This window comes from Trichoderma reesei (genome assembly GCF_000167675.1).
Source record: "Trichoderma reesei QM6a unplaced genomic scaffold TRIREscaffold_2, whole genome shotgun sequence".
Taxonomy (NCBI): Eukaryota; Fungi; Ascomycota; class Sordariomycetes; order Hypocreales; family Hypocreaceae; genus Trichoderma; species Trichoderma reesei.
The window spans coordinates 1,051,399-1,065,998 of NW_006711149.1; the positions used below are offsets into that span (position 1 = coordinate 1,051,399).

The following is a 14,600-nucleotide window of genomic DNA, read 5'->3' on the forward strand; positions in this document are numbered from 1 at the left end:
TGCCCCTTTGGATATATATATACACATATATAGACTATGTTTAGGCAATTTTTCTTGGATATCATATGAGAAAGAAAAAAAAAGACAACTTTGATCTACATTATATAGCGAGCGATATCAGCAGCAACATTAAAAATCACCTTCTTTTCCCCGCGATTTCCCCCTACCTCATGAATCAGACCAACTGATACCGTGCTATGACAAGAACAAAAGGGGATGATATCACGCAGCCAAAACTGTAAAATCACCCCACAGAGGCTCATTTTTGTCGATGGAAATTTATTTCTCTTGTGGCGGACGAGTAAATTACTACTATACAGCGCTGTATTTCGCCCCCCTTCCTGACCCTTTTCCCCCTTCGAAGCTCGCCTTGCCCAGGAAATCTATATCAGCTGTTCCCCCTTTGATTGTTCCTTTTTCGCTTATTCTTTACTTGTCCGCTTGATTTACTGCTCTGCCTGCCACTCGGGGTTCTGCACACACATTAGCCAACACATTCCATACACGACCTAAAATCAAGCGAGAGTTATTGAAGGGGCTTACCTTTCGTAGAATCACCACACCCTCCAGGAGAGTACTATTCAAGCTAATGTACTCCTCATCCTCCAGCTCTGCTCGATCGCCGTGGCTCAGCACCACCGGCGTGCTCTGCGTCTGCCAGCCGGTAATCGTCTTGGGCCGGCCCGCCTGGCCGACAACGTCCACCGCCTGACCCACGCGGACGTTGACCTTCAAGAGGTTCAGGTCCTCGTCCACAGTGACGAGGAACCTCGGGTGCATCGCAGGAACGAGGAAGTAGAGGAGGTAGTGCGAGGTGGAGGCGATAAAGTCCTTGGGGTCCAGCATGGCGATGATAGTCGTCAGCAGACCAGCTGTGGCAACGGGGGAGAGCACCTGCCGGTCCGAGTGGAAGGGGTTCAGCGACAGAGTTCCCTTGCCCATGTGCAGAAGACCCTGCGCAATGCGGACCATGAACAGGGCATCCTGGTCGCGGTGGTAGTAGCTGGCGAGCTGGCGGAGCAGCTGGGCCAGTCGGGCGTTGTTTGTGCCGGCGCCCAGCATGCCCATGGCGAAGATGGCATTGATGGCGACTTCGGGATCGTTATCGTGGCTGTATCTTGACAGCGTGTCGTAGACCTTCATCTGCGGGTTGCTGGGGCTGATGAGGCCCATAGCCAGGGGCACCGCCTTGCGGATGTTGGGCTCGCCGTAGTGCATGAGATGGCCAAATTGCCTCAGTACCATCTCCTGGCCAATGTCCTCTCCCATGGACACGAGCGCAATGCCCAGCACAGCGTACGCCTGCAGGAGCTCGTCGCCCTTCTTATCGTCGGACTCTTCCTGATGCTCGTTGCAAATGTGCAGCAGTTCCTGGATCTTGAGCACAGCGCCGGTCCCGGCCCAAGCACATATCTCGGCCAGGACGGCCGTCGGCTTGGACATGGGGTGGTCTACGGCCTTGAGTGTCTCCAGAATGACATCAACCTCTTCCTGTCGGCCGAAGAAGAGAAGACCCAGGCCGAGGGCCAGGAACCGCGTCCACTTGTCAGTCAGCTGGCTCTTGCGCTCCTCATCCATCAGCGTCGTCACGATAGCCTCGCTCACTTCGGGCTGAGAGGTGCCGATCGCGATGAGACCGCAAGCGAGAGCTGCCATGGCGGAGATCTGCATGTCCTCCTTGGAGTCGGAGATCATGGGCATGATGAGATCAATGACCTCCTCCTTGTTAGAGCCGGCGTAGGCCAGGCCGAGTCCCATCAAACAGCCAGTGCGAACCAAGGGATTCTCATGGTGGAGCTTATCGGCATCTCCCAGGAGCGCAATGGCCGGTTCGGATTCCAGGCGAACGCCAGAGTTCATAATGCCAATAGCGAGCATAGAGCCAGCGGTAATCTCCGGCTCTGTCGCATACGTGTACCTGTCCACGCTGTCGAGCCCATTTTCTATATCCCACATCAAAAGGGTGCCGAGAGACGCAACAGTAGACATCATGCCCTCTCCCTTAGTCTTCCACACCCAAGCCTCCTTCTGGGAGTCGACAAGCATCATCTTATCATTGCCGAAGCCGGCATTGACAAAGGCGTTGACAAAGGCGGCGGCGAGGTTGTGTCGAGCAGAGTCCAGGTTGGTCATTCCGGCTACCCGGCTGCTCTCCAAGTGGCTCTTGTAAATATCCTCGGTAGACTTGGGATCGAGAATGTTCAGCTCCTTGCCCAGAGCCTTGAAATACCCTGACAGCTTGATGTTGTGCAGACACTCGTACAACTCCTGATCTTCGCCCTCGTCATCGCCTTCCTGAACCATGGGCATGATGATCCTCTGGCGAGAGATCAAAAAGGCCAGCTGCCGCTTCAGAAGGGGATCCTCGGCCTTATCGAAGTCCTCCTGCAGCAGGTAGTAATCATGGAGCCGGATGGCGAGAATAACAGCCTGAGTATACTGCTTGTATTGGATGTAGATGCTGTGGGCAACACGAAGGAAGGTCTCGTTGTCGGGGTACGTCAACAAGTTCACCATGGTGACCATGTAGAGGCACACTCGGGGGTAGGTGTTCTCGTCGACGAACTTGGTAATCTCCTCAATGATCTCGAGCTCGCTCATCAGGTCCACGGCGTCGGCCTCCTGGTTGCTCTTGATGAAGAGGGGCACCAGGATCAGCGCCAGGTCGATGAGGTCCTTGGTGGGCTCATCAGCCGTGATGCGCTTGCTGTAGACCTCGCCAATCTCGAGGGCCAGATGCCGGACGTATTCGTGGCCCCATGATCCAATGTCGGTTGTGGGGGCCAGCAGTCGGTACTTGAGTGTGTCTTGCCTGTCCTCGTCGGAGAAGGTCATACCAATGACCGACAAGACGTCTGCTAGCGAGACCTTGTTCTCGTCATTGGGCCACTCGTCGTACAGCTTGGTCAGGGTCTCGTAGTGCGGTCGTAGGAACTTAAGCGGCTTCGGTACTGCTGTCATTGACGATGTGGACGTCTTGATTGCGCTCTTCATCATCTCCAAGGCGGACTTGTAGAGGGAACTGTCGGATTCCTAGAGGCAAGAGGTAAGCTTCCACAAGTCCTCACATAGATGGGTACGCAGCTGCCCCTCTTCTCATCTTCTCGTCTCCCCTCCCTTCTCTTCGCGATCGGTCGTGGTATTCGGCAATACTTACTGTCAAACGCTCCACCATCATGTCTAGCTCACTCTTGAGCTGCTGGTCCTCCTCATTGAGCTCCTCCTCGGCAGCTGAGGCACAAAAGTCAGCCATTGATGTCAAGCCAGCAGAAGGGCGAATGGTTGGGAGGGGCAATACCATCTTTCTTGTCATCCTCCTTCTTCTTGCCGTCCGCGACAGCCTTGTCGTCCTTGACGTCGTCCACTGCCTTGCCCTTCCCCTTGTCCGCAGCCGCCGCCGGCTTTGGCAAATCGCTGTCCTGGGCCATGGTGACGTAGAGTCGAGAGATCAGGCGTCTATCGTGTATACGAAACTCCCCCCCAGCAGCGACGTCGGGGCGGCGGGTTATATAAGGCGAAGGAGTGTCGTGAAGAGGCTCGTTTGTAAGACTGTTGGTGCAACGTATCGGAAGCCCCAGGCGAGGTCGAAGCTGCTGCTGAGTTGCGGGCGGAATCAGGTGGAAGAGGTTGCTGATGGAGAAGGTGCTTGGTAAAGCTCTGGGCTGCTAACAGTAGGTACAGTTGAGTAGGTAGCAAACAGCTGCTGCCATGGGCTATTACGCGAGGCGCTGCCGCCTACGGCGAACAAGCTACGTACTCCGAGCCCCAGCCTTGTAATCACGTGCATTCGCCGCCTCAAACTGGGCTTTAACACGAATGAGGGCTAGCGCAGCGATGCCTGCTTCGGTCGCGCTTATCGATAAGATCCGGGCCTGAATATCTTTCATCTTTTAGCAGTGCTTGCTTGGGGAACCCCACCAACATTTTCGAGGGACCCCTCTAACAATATCAAGATTCAAGCGACACATGATACCCGGATGGCCAGATTCAGTTTTCACATCTGATTCAGCAGTAACACAGCAATCGCCGCCAGTTTTCTCACACAGCCAGCCATGAAGTTGGACACCAGGGCAATGCGCCATTTGGCGGCCGAGGACTGGAAGGTCCTCACAGCAGTATGCCATCCTCAACCTACCTTACCTACATCTTATACACACAAAAACCCTACCTCTACCTACCTGCCTATACATCAAGACAAGATATCAATCCTAACACACTGTAATCTCTTCAGGTCGAACAAGGCAGCAAAAACCACGAAATAGTGCCCACCCCCCTCATCGAGAAACTCGCCCGCCTCCGCGGCGGCGCCAGCGGCGTCCACAAGAGCATATCCGCCCTCGCAAAGGTCGGCCTCATCGCCCGCGTCAAGGAGGCCAAGTACGACGGCTACCGCCTCACCTACGGCGGCCTCGACTATCTCGCCCTGCACACCCACGCCAGCCGCAAGGCCGTCTACAGCGTCGGCAACCGCATCGGCGTCGGCAAGGAGTCCGACATCATGGTCGTCGCCGACCACTCCGGCAAGCAGTGCGTCCTCAAGATCCACCGCCTCGGCCGCATCTCCTTCCGCACCGTCAAGTCCAACAGGGACTACCTCAAGAACCGCAACGCCCAGTCCTGGATGTACCTCTCCAGGCTCGCCGCCATGAAGGAGTACGCCTTCATGAACGCCCTGCACGAGGAGGGCTTCCCCGTACCGGTACCGATAGCGCAGTCCAGACATACCATCGTCATGTCTTTAGTAGACGCATTCCCCCTCCGACAGATCAGCGACGTCCCCGACCCTGCCTCTCTCTACGCAGACCTCATCTCCCTCCTCCTCCGCCTCGCAAGTCACGGCCTGATCCACGGCGACTACAACGAATTCAACATCCTCGTCAAGGAGATCAAAACGACGGCCGAGGATGGAACAGAGTCTATCAAGCTCGAGCCAGTCATCATCGATTTTCCGCAAATGGTGTCCATGGAGCATGTAAACGCCGAAATGTACTTCGATCGAGACGTCAACTGCATCAAGCGTTTCTTCACACGGAGATTCCATTTCACACCAACACAGCCCGGGCCCTTCTTCAAAGACGCAAAGAAGACTGTTGGGAAAGGCGGTCTCAAAAGATTAGATGCAACTGTTGAAGCATCGGGCTTCACCAAGAAGATGCTGAAAGATTTAGAGGCAGCCATCAAAGACAAGGAGGGAGACAAGGAGGGGCGAGAGGGGGCCAACGATGAGGAGGACGATGGCGAGTATGACGAGGATGAGGATGACGAAGAAGATAGCGAAGAGGATGGTGATGATGAGACAAACGGACAGCCTCTACTAAGCGATGAGCTGTCCAAGGGTCTCTTGCAAGACGAGCCGAGTATAGACAAGGCCAGCAGCGAGATGGCCAAGCTAGCAGTGTAGTTGTTTGTTTACTTGCAGTCAAATAAAGCACAAATGGCTTGGGGAGCGACATTCAATTCCATCAACATGTAACAATTCATTCATGAGCACAAAAGCGGACGTCCACAATCTTGATAGAACAATATCTCTTCATTGTTTTGGTCAAACTCATGCTAACGCCGCCAACCTTTGCCACAGCTGCCATTATCTAGACTCTAAAGTACAAGGCTCGTAAAATGCTCCCTCCTCGCAATCTGATCCCTCAACTTGGCTGCCCCCAGACTTAGGACATGTGTGCTTCCAGCGTGTTGCATAAGACTACCATGACTGTTGGGCTAAGTGGTCCCAAAAAAGTCCAAGGCAAGTAGTGGTAGACATGTTGAACCAGTCGGCATATTATGGCACAAACGTGCAGACCAAAAAAGGGCACAAACACAAAAGAACCGGGAGGGCAACATGCCTGATTACTGGGACTCCTTCTTCGAAACATCCTTCTTCACAGTGGGGGATGGCTGAATGTTCTCCTTGCCAACGGTGGCGACGACGGCCGGGTCCGCTCGAATCGTAACACTCTCATCGCACTCAGAGGTGGTGGGAGTCGAAATCGTAGCGTCCGCGCTCGTGGCCGCCCTAGAACAAGAGTTAGAACTTCGCAAAAATGCTTCGTGTATAACCATACGCAGACTGTGCACGAGGCACCGAGCTTCGCGTAGCGTGGCTCTCGTCGAGCGACGAGGCGGACAGGCCGCTGTGAACTCAACGTCAGCGACACACACTATGACTCAAAGCCGGCGGAAACAAACCTTCGAGACTGCGGCAAGTTGCGTCGCCATGTTTGCTGGCTGTACAAGGCAGGGCTCAGGCCAACGAGAGGAGTGCCGTAGGCACCAATGTTGTACTCGTTGGTACGGAACTGGCGGCGTTCGGCGGTGACTCGCTTGAGCTCCTTCTGAGCTGGAGTATCGGCGTAGCGGATGTTCATGGGAAGACCTTCCTCACCAATGCCGACACCGTTGAACTTTCGAATAATCTCGTCGCAAATCTCGCGAGAATCAAATCTAGACCTTGTCAGAGAACGAAGGCACTTGCATGACCTGCGATGGGATTCAAGAACCTACCGAGCAAAGCCAACACCACGGCTGTTTCCCATGCTATCACGAAGGATCTTGCTGGACTGGATGTGGTATCCAAGGAAAATGGTGGCAAGTTCCTGCACCAGAGTCAGTAACAAATTAACGACGAAGAAAAGACTTGCAAGCCAACTCACCATCTCGTTCAGAGACTTGGGCAGGTTGGAGATGTAGAGGTTTGTAGAACCCTCATCGCCCTCCGCCTTGAGTCGAGAATTGAAAGACTCCTGAACACGGTCAGCTGGTGCTCCCTACAACGACAATGTGCCGGAAAGGGGCGAAGTGGGAGCATACCCGAGCGAAGCCAATCTCGTAGCCGAGGCGGTGGAAAGCTCGAATGCATAGTTCAGAGTCACGCACATCGTAGAATTTGGCGAAACCAAATCTAGGTCTCATCAGCATCATCAAAGGCAGACAGATCGGGCAATGGTGAGCAAAGCTTACCCCTTACAAGCTCCAGTGTTAGTGTCGATGATGGCCTTGGACGTCTCAACCGCACCGAAACGGGACGTGAATTGGTAGAGAAGCTCGTCATCGGTGGTAGGATGAAGACCACGGATATAGACGTTGCGATTGCCGGGGATACGATTCTCCAAGCTTTGCTCGAGAGTCTTCATCTGGCCCGGTGGGGTGAAGACGGCTGGGACAGCCTTGGGAATAGCCGGGTCCTTCTTGAGAAGCTCGTCGATGGTACGATCCGAGATGACCATGGGAATTGGCTTGGTGTTCTCCATGGGGGCGAGTCCCGTGGCATTGGGAGACGGAGTCGTGTAGGAAGACCGATCAAGACTGGCAACACGGGGGGGAGGATAATCGCGGACGATCGAAAACGCACCACCATAGTACGGAGTGGCGGGAGCGGACTCGGTGGTCGAGTAGGAACCGCGGCGATTCTCGAGGCCTGGGACGTCAGAGTGGCCACGGTCGACACGAGGCTGAGTGGTACCGGGGCGGCCCGGGGTGAAGGGCATGATCGGCATCGAAAGGCCAACATAGGAGCCTCCGTAGCCACCTGCAGCAGCTGGGTAGTTGAGATAAGGGTTCTCATTGCCATGACCAAGACCCATCGGCTGCGCAGTCGGCACCGGAGTGAGAACAAACTGGCTGTCCGAGTTGACCATGAACGCATGACCAGGTCCCATGGGGACAGGAGCAGCGTTGTTGGGCATGCTGAGACCACCCAGAGTCACCCCATTGAACTGATTGATGAGTGCACCGAAGTCAGTGGTTCCATGAGCGCCTCGTCCGGTATAATAAGGATTGGCAACACCGCTGTTGGCTTCCATTTTGGTATCGGCAGCAGTGTGAAGTTGGTAAGACATGTGTTTGCCTGTTGTAGAAGTGGTTAGTAAAGGCTTCGAGCTGGAGCGGCTATGTGGATAGAGCTGGTCCCCCTATCTAGCGAAGTGATAGAGGCATGAGGGTATCCGTGACGGGTGATGAGAGACATCAACGATGGGTGTGGCAATCGGCCAGTGACCATGGTACAAATTTCAGGTCGAGAGGCAAGGCACAAATGGTGCAATAGCAGATCGACCGAGAGGAGTGACGAGCCCTGAAGCCGAAGTGGGAATGACTTACCCAAAGAACAGCAGATCGGTCACGATGGTGATCGAGAAAATGACAAGTATTCGACAGAACGACGGAAATCTTGAGATGATCGACGAGTCAGCAAAGCCCAATCGAGTAGAGAAGAGTAGTGCAGTAGCTGCCTAGCGCAAGACCTGCTTGACGGAGCCAGGCGTGGAATGCAGGCAACACGGCGAAGTGATGGAGATGCTAGAGGAAGGGATGCGAAGAAGCCATCATCTGCATCTGGGAGGAGGAGAGAAAGGCCAAGATCCATCCACCTGCTGGTAGTGGAGGGCTTGTCCTTGTGAAGGAGACAGAGGCAGAGAGAATCAGAGAAGAGAGCAAGGGCCAGGAGGGAAAGGCGAGTGTCAAGAGGCATCTCACCCCTACCCAGCCTTGGGGTTACGTGGTGTTGCAGACAATGAAGCTCGAAGGCCGACACGGCAAATGTGCTACCAAGACAATTGTTTGAGATGAAGCGAGAGTAATTAAGATAGAACGAGCTATCAAGCAAGATGAAGGTCTCGAAGAGATCCGGCCGCGGCAGAAAGCTGCAAGAGAGTGACGGGAGACGAGTTGATGTGATGCTGTGAGGAGAAGGGGAAAAGAAGAAGAGAAGAGGATGAAGAGGAAGAGGAGGAGGAGGAGGAAGAAGAAGAAGAAGAAGACGAGCCCCTCTGAAGTAAGCGGAGACAGAGACGAGCAGACTTACCTAAGTTCCGCAATTGCGTAGAGGAGGAAGCTGCAACAAATTCTATCGGGCCAAGAAACGGAAGGAGTCGCTGCTGATAAGGTCGTCCAAAGAGATTCTGCTGCAGGCGTGACGCTCGTGATCAAGCACTGGAATTACCGCGAGCCCAAAAGACGCGTTCGTGAGGGAGGAAGAAAGGTGGAAGAGGCGAAAGGAAGCGAGAAATGACGAAACGCCTTTTATGTGCCCGAGTTTCTGGCAGGTTAGGGCTCGGAAGTGCTGCCAGCTGCCAGCTGTCGACCTGCTGCTGCCGCGTGGCTCTGCCACTCTGGTGTTGCAGGCCCTGATTCGCCTTCTACCGCCTGTTGTTTGCTCAAGCGAGGAGAGAGGCACCGCCTGGTAATGCGAATAGCTCGGGTAGGATGAGGTGAGTGTGCTGGTTTGCTGGTATCGAGGCTCCGGAAGCGTTGCAGGTCAGGAACTCCCTGGTGTTTTGCTGCGGAGGCGGCGTCTTGCAGAGTCCCTCTGAGACTGGCTCAACGCAGCTGCGCTATGCTCACGGCTGACTCTCAATCGTGACAGGCTACCAGTGGCTTTCGATCTTCTCACAGAAGAGTATTGTATCTGCTTCAGCAAGATCCAGATGTTTGAGAGAGTCCAGTCGCGTCATTAGGGGTCTGTGCTGAGGGACAGTTGATGCTAGATTCTTCGACACCAAAACGCCCTTCGAGGCTGGCAATGCTCCCTACTTCTGTCAAAGCTCGTAGGCTCGTACCTTGCTGTTCAACAAACACAAAACGCCCAATACGCCTGATACCCCAGGGAGACTCGGCGAAAAGGCTTCAACACTCTTGGAACATACGCGACCAAAGTCGCCTGTCTGCCACGCAACGACTAACAACCTTAGGTATAACACAAGTACGGGAGAAGATTAAAAGAGGTGAGGATTCGATCGGCCCATGGCAAATTCTCAACACGGGGAACAAAAAGGCTGGGGGCATGCTCTTGACGGACGCAACCGCTGTCGAGTCGTCGCCTGATTTCTGGGGCGCACCGTCTTATAACAACAATGGAGCAGAGCAGTGCAACGCCCCTGAGTGGGTGTCATGTTGCTTTACCTCGACAGCATGGGCAAGCTAAGTATCCAACAGAGAGCGTACCACTCACAATGATGCGACGATGCTCTCGTTTCCTTTCTTTTTCTCTACTGTCTGTCAGAGACGCGCAGAGCCAGCCGTGATTCACTATTTGAGAGCAGCCGAAGTACGTTGGCCAACCGGAGCTCCGACATCGATGAAACCAGCTCCATCTTTGGACTGGGAAGACCCCCATATACTGCACGAATGCCGGCAAAGGGTCCTAGTCGACTCGCTCGTTCGGACCTCTCGAGCCTGTTGACCCTTGCAAGAAGCACGGGGCAAGCGGGAGCTGGCTGTATTTGCGTCAATACTCAAATCACTGCCCAGGTTTTACTGGTCGGGGTAAGATTGAATTGCTTTTGACAGGCCCATACTAGTACCAAGACATGTTGTCTGTCTGATGGCCGATCTGTGCTTGGTCCGAGCCCACGGGATGTTGCTTTTCATTGTCCTTGCCGTCTAGGTATGGGACCTACCGCAATCAGCATACCGGTCATGCTGGGCTTCCTGAGGAAGCAGATCCATCGCCCTTCGGCGTCCTGTCGAGAGGACGAGTGGATATCAGCTTTGCGGAAGCCCCCGGTGATCCTGCAGAGCCGTCTCTCATTGCCATGACGACTGGAGCCTTCTACAGCGTCTAGAGTCTCCCTCTCTCTGTGCCAGCCGTGGCATCCAATGCCCAACCCCGCTTCCCCCAAGCCTGGACTGACTTTTCTTTTTCTTTGTCGGGAGGCGACTGGGCAAGCAAGGAGGATGGTGCAATTCCGCTTGCCTCCCTGGCCAACACGCAGCCAATCCCTAGATGACTTCGCGCCGGCCACCAACCGCGACAGCTCTGGGATTGCTTTTTCTGCCCCGATATGACAATCTGCCTTGGATATAATTGTCAAGGGTCGCAAACGCCAGAGAGACTCTAAGGTCCAGAGTACGGGCGCAGCATTGTTGGCCCTTCAGACAGACACAGGTCCTGACAGGTCATCATTCGCATCTTACCGTAGTCGTATCTTTGTGGTTGAGTGGCTGACTAAGACCGGGCAACATGAAGGTGAAGTCTAGATTATGAGCCGAACTGAGACACTCAATCAAGACACAGTCTCAGATGACTTCCCAACCATTAGACGTCCCGTGACACATTAGGGACCCAAGGATACGAGGTGATGCAAAGCACAACTTCGTTGTTATCCAAAAATCCGTGATGATATTCTCATATTTGCTCAGAGCCGTCAAACTTATATCCAAGCCACCCATCCATTCATCCCAATTTCTATATACCCTGCCTGTCCACGCAAGACATTGACGCCCACCTGTCGGCCAGGCGTTTGGCATCCATCGGCCTTAATAAAAGTTCCAAGACATCCCAGCCCGTGGGCAGCATTACGAGCCTCCTTCCCCTCCCCCATACTAGTATATATTAACAAAGACAAACTCCTAGGTCCGACCCAAGAATTCTTCTTCGCGCCGGTTCTTTCATGTTCTAAAACAGAAGGCAAGCAAATGTTCCATGAAAAGAAATGCCAGGTTTGTTTGTGCAATGCGGCTTTGGTAAACGGACGAACGGCGGCAAATGGCTGTGTTGGCGGTCGATAAAAAGGAAAAGATTTCGCCTATCCCTTATTCTGACAAGTATTTATGGGTGTTTACTTCTTTGCTTTCTTGTTTTCCTTGGTGTGGAGAGAGAAGGGGGGGGAGTAATTCGATTCTCTCTGTGACCACTGGTTCACAAGGAAGATGGTACGTATAAATATACTTGTGCGCCACGCAATCTTTTATGACCAGACATCCTCCTGTAGCGAATGGGTTAGACACTGCATTGTTCGGTTCGGGAAAGGGCGTATCTTTGACAAAAGGGGATGAGACATACCTGGTACTGATTGGCAGCCCTCATATTCTTGACAATCTCCTCCGCCTTGGCTTCGGAGACGCCCCGGCTCTCGGCAACGATCTGAGTCAGAACATTGTTGACTTCGCGGGCCATGTTGGCAGCGTCGCCGCAGACGTAGAAGAAGGCCTTTTGGGCGAGCAGCTCGCCGATCTCGGCGGATCGCTCCTTGAGGCGGTGCTGGACGTAGACCTTTTGGGAAGTCTCGCGGGAAAAGGCAGTGACCAGTTCGAACTTGTCGCCAAGAGCCTTTTTGTACTCCTATTCGGTAAAAGAGGCGGTTAGACATTTGCAGCGAATATGTATGAAGGGAAGAATTTTAAGAGGGGGGGGGGGGGAAGGGGGCACATACTTCAAATTCGGCTTCGTACATAAAGTCCTCAGTCCTCTTACGGCAGCCGAAAAACAGAATGGTACGACCAACGTTGATGCCGTCGCGCGCCTGCTGAGCACGCTCCTGGACGAAGCCTCGGAAAGGGGCAACACCGGTTCCGGGGCCGACCATGATGATGGGCTTGGCGGGGTCGGAAGGCAGCTTGAAGTTGGAGTGGCGGATGTGAACCGGGACGTGGATGCCATCGTACTTGTTGCGGGGGCCGTGCAGCTCGTAGGTCAGACCAAAGGGCGACGGGTCGGGGTCTCCATTCTGCTTCTGCTTGAGAGCGAGCAGGTAGTTGGTGGCGATGCCGCGGAACGGGTCCTTTCGGCCGACGACCATGGCCGACTCGACGACGGCGGTGACGGAAACCTTCTTGGGCTGGACGAGAGACGAGGACGAGATGGAGTAGTACCGGAACTGCAGCTTGTTCAGGCCTTCGATGAACGCAGAGAAGGGGATCTTATCCCAAGTCTGTCCGTTGCTAACGTGTTCCAGGAGGCGGGCGATGTTGAGGAGCTGGGAGGCGGTCTTCTCGTGGAAGTAGTCCTTGTCGCTACCAAGCCGGGTCATCTCGTTCTTGATTTCCTCGTTGGGAGCGAACGCAGCGAGAGTGGACACGAACTGACGGGAGACGGGAGCACCGATTTCCAAATGGTACCGGATGATGGCGTCGTAGGTGGTGGGCGTGGGGAAGGGAACCTTGGCAGTGGGCTCGAGAGCCTTGACGGTGATGACCTGGTTGCGCTTGTCGATAAGGCCCGTGATGCGCAGGAATCGATCAACCTCGTCGCCGGGGTTGGTGGGCCAGATGGCAATGTGGTCGCCGGTGGTGTACGAGAGGGTAGAGCCGCTGATGTCAATGTCGAGGTGGATGCAGTTCCTGTCCTTGACCTTGAACAGCTCGTAGGATTCGACAATGGGGGCAATGTACGGGTTGTGGGCGTTGAAGGGACCCTTGGAGGCGCCCTCGAGGTGCATCTTGTTGGGCTCGCCGAGGTAGACTTCGGGGGACTCAGGAGTCAGGCCCTCGCGTTCCACAATGCCAAAGACGGGTTCGTAGACAGCCTCGCGCTCCTCGAGGCCCATGTGAGCAGCCAGAGCAGCCCACATGGGTTCCTTCCAGGCCAAGAAGTCCTCTTCCATGGTGCCCGCGCCGTCGTCGCCTTCGCCAGCGTTGCCAATGCGATGAGCGCCGTACTTGGTCAGGAGCCTGTCGACGTCCCTCACCATGGAGTTGTAGTGTTCGTAGGTGTTGTTACCGAGACCGAAAGCGACGTAGTGGAGGTTGTCGAGGGGAGCGTCCTCGGCGCCGCCGCCCTGCGAGAAGGCGACGTCCTCTCCGTTGAGGAACTCGTAGAACTCGACGGCGTTGTCCGTCGGCTCGCCCTCGCCGTACGTGGCCAGAACGAAGAAGGCGATCTTGTCCGAGGGCAGCGTGTCCATGATGTCGAAGTCGTAGTCCTCGAGGTCGGCGACCATGGTCTCGAGGCCGAAGCGGCTCTTGCCCTCCTTTGCCAGGCGGGAGGCGTAGTCCTCAGCGGTGCCGGTCTGCGAGCCGTAGAAGATGATGCAGTTCTTGCCGGACTCCTCCATCTTCTCGACAAAGTTGCGCGTCCGCCCGACCCGGTTGGCATTGCCGTTGAGGTACGCCGGGTTGGCGTAGGGATCCTTCTGCTTGGCCCATAGCGTGCCCTTTGTGAAGTAGGCGACGGTTCCCAGCAGGATGACGCTCAGGACCAGGATGTCCAACGTGTCCAGTTCCGCCATGGCGGCCGGTGCTGCAGCGGCAACAGGGCGATGATGCGCTGCTGTCTTCTTCTTGAGGTCGCTCAGCAGGTCGGTAGAGACGGATTCCGAGGCCCGACTCGGCGAATCAGCAATAAGCACAAAAAAGAAGAAAAAAGCACAGCGGAAACCGGGTGCTCGAGAGGCTGTCTCGCAATCGAGTCTCTCTCTCCCTTGCAGCAGGCAGAAAAATAAATGTGGCCTTGGTTCGATTAAATAAGGCTGGCCTTTCCGACCAGCGAGCGGTTCTGCGCGGTCTAGGCCGGAATTCTAGCACGGGGGAGGGGTATCGGCCAGAGAGATTGGGTCCAGTGAGTGGGCCGTGGCGCGGAATCGAGAGAGAGAGAGAGAGAGAGAGAGAGGAGCAGTAGTACTAGTATTAAGTTGAGAGGCAGCACTGGGGCAGAACTAGAGTCGGGATCGAGCCAGATAAAGGACGGGGCGAGGCTGCCGGTCAGAAGCCACGGCTTATGATGGGATGGGATGCTTTGCCTCTATTTTTGTTTGCGGGCAAAAGTCAGCCCGGCCTTGCTGCTGTCGTAAATTCTCACTGAGAAGCCAAGAACATGAATGTGTACGGGGTAGAAGAGAGCAATATAGTACCTAAAGGTAAGGTAGAATGAAAGCAATGGCAAGGAAACGAGC

General features: G+C 54.8%; 4 protein-coding genes across 4 annotated transcripts; 1 reads left to right on the plus strand and 3 right to left on the minus strand.

Annotated features, from left to right (window-relative positions):
• Window positions 1-446: 446 nt before the first annotated feature.
• TRIREDRAFT_120153 (uncharacterized protein) lies at window positions 447-3,629 on the minus strand (the record flags this gene model as incomplete). The annotated part of the gene is made up of 4 exons (XM_006962302.1): window positions 3,299-3,629; window positions 3,158-3,231; window positions 544-3,033; window positions 447-473 (listed from the first exon to the last, which is right to left on the minus strand). The coding sequence occupies exons 1-4, from the start codon at window positions 3,426-3,428 to the stop codon at window positions 447-449; spliced, it is 2,721 nt and encodes a 906-aa protein (XP_006962364.1). The 5' UTR covers window positions 3,429-3,629.
• Window positions 3,630-4,052: 423 nt separating this feature from the next.
• Window positions 4,053-5,401, plus strand: TRIREDRAFT_55803 (uncharacterized protein; the record flags this gene model as incomplete). The annotated part of the gene is made up of 2 exons (XM_006962094.1): window positions 4,053-4,115; window positions 4,232-5,401. The coding sequence occupies 2 exons, from the start codon at window positions 4,053-4,055 to the stop codon at window positions 5,399-5,401; spliced, it is 1,233 nt and encodes a 410-aa protein (XP_006962156.1).
• Window positions 5,402-5,844: 443 nt separating this feature from the next.
• TRIREDRAFT_56003 (uncharacterized protein) lies at window positions 5,845-7,796 on the minus strand (the record flags this gene model as incomplete). Its single annotated transcript, XM_006962303.1, has 6 exons — window positions 5,845-6,064; window positions 6,157-6,438; window positions 6,499-6,590; window positions 6,648-6,737; window positions 6,805-6,895; window positions 6,955-7,796. 6 exons carry the CDS (start codon window positions 7,794-7,796, stop codon window positions 5,845-5,847), a joined length of 1,617 nt encoding a protein of 538 aa, XP_006962365.1.
• Window positions 7,797-11,128: 3,332 nt separating this feature from the next.
• Window positions 11,129-14,123, minus strand: TRIREDRAFT_120154 (NADPH cytochrome P450 oxidoreductase). The gene is made up of 3 exons (XM_006962304.1): window positions 12,144-14,123; window positions 11,774-12,052; window positions 11,129-11,696 (listed from the first exon to the last, which is right to left on the minus strand). Exons 1-3 carry the CDS (start codon window positions 13,935-13,937, stop codon window positions 11,679-11,681), a joined length of 2,091 nt encoding a protein of 696 aa, XP_006962366.1. The 5' UTR covers window positions 13,938-14,123; the 3' UTR covers window positions 11,129-11,678.
• Between the last annotated feature and the right edge of the window lie 477 nt (window positions 14,124-14,600).

Excerpts from the sequence above, each read along its gene's own strand:
- TRIREDRAFT_120154 (XM_006962304.1), bottom strand. The coding sequence starts at position 13,937 with ATGGCGGAACTGGACACGTTGGACATCCTGGTCCTGAGCGTCATCCTG. Across the intron at positions 12,053-12,143 it reads TGTACGAAGCCGAATTTGAA|GAGTACAAAAAGGCTCTTGG; the intron begins GTATGTGCCCCC and ends TTTACCGAATAG.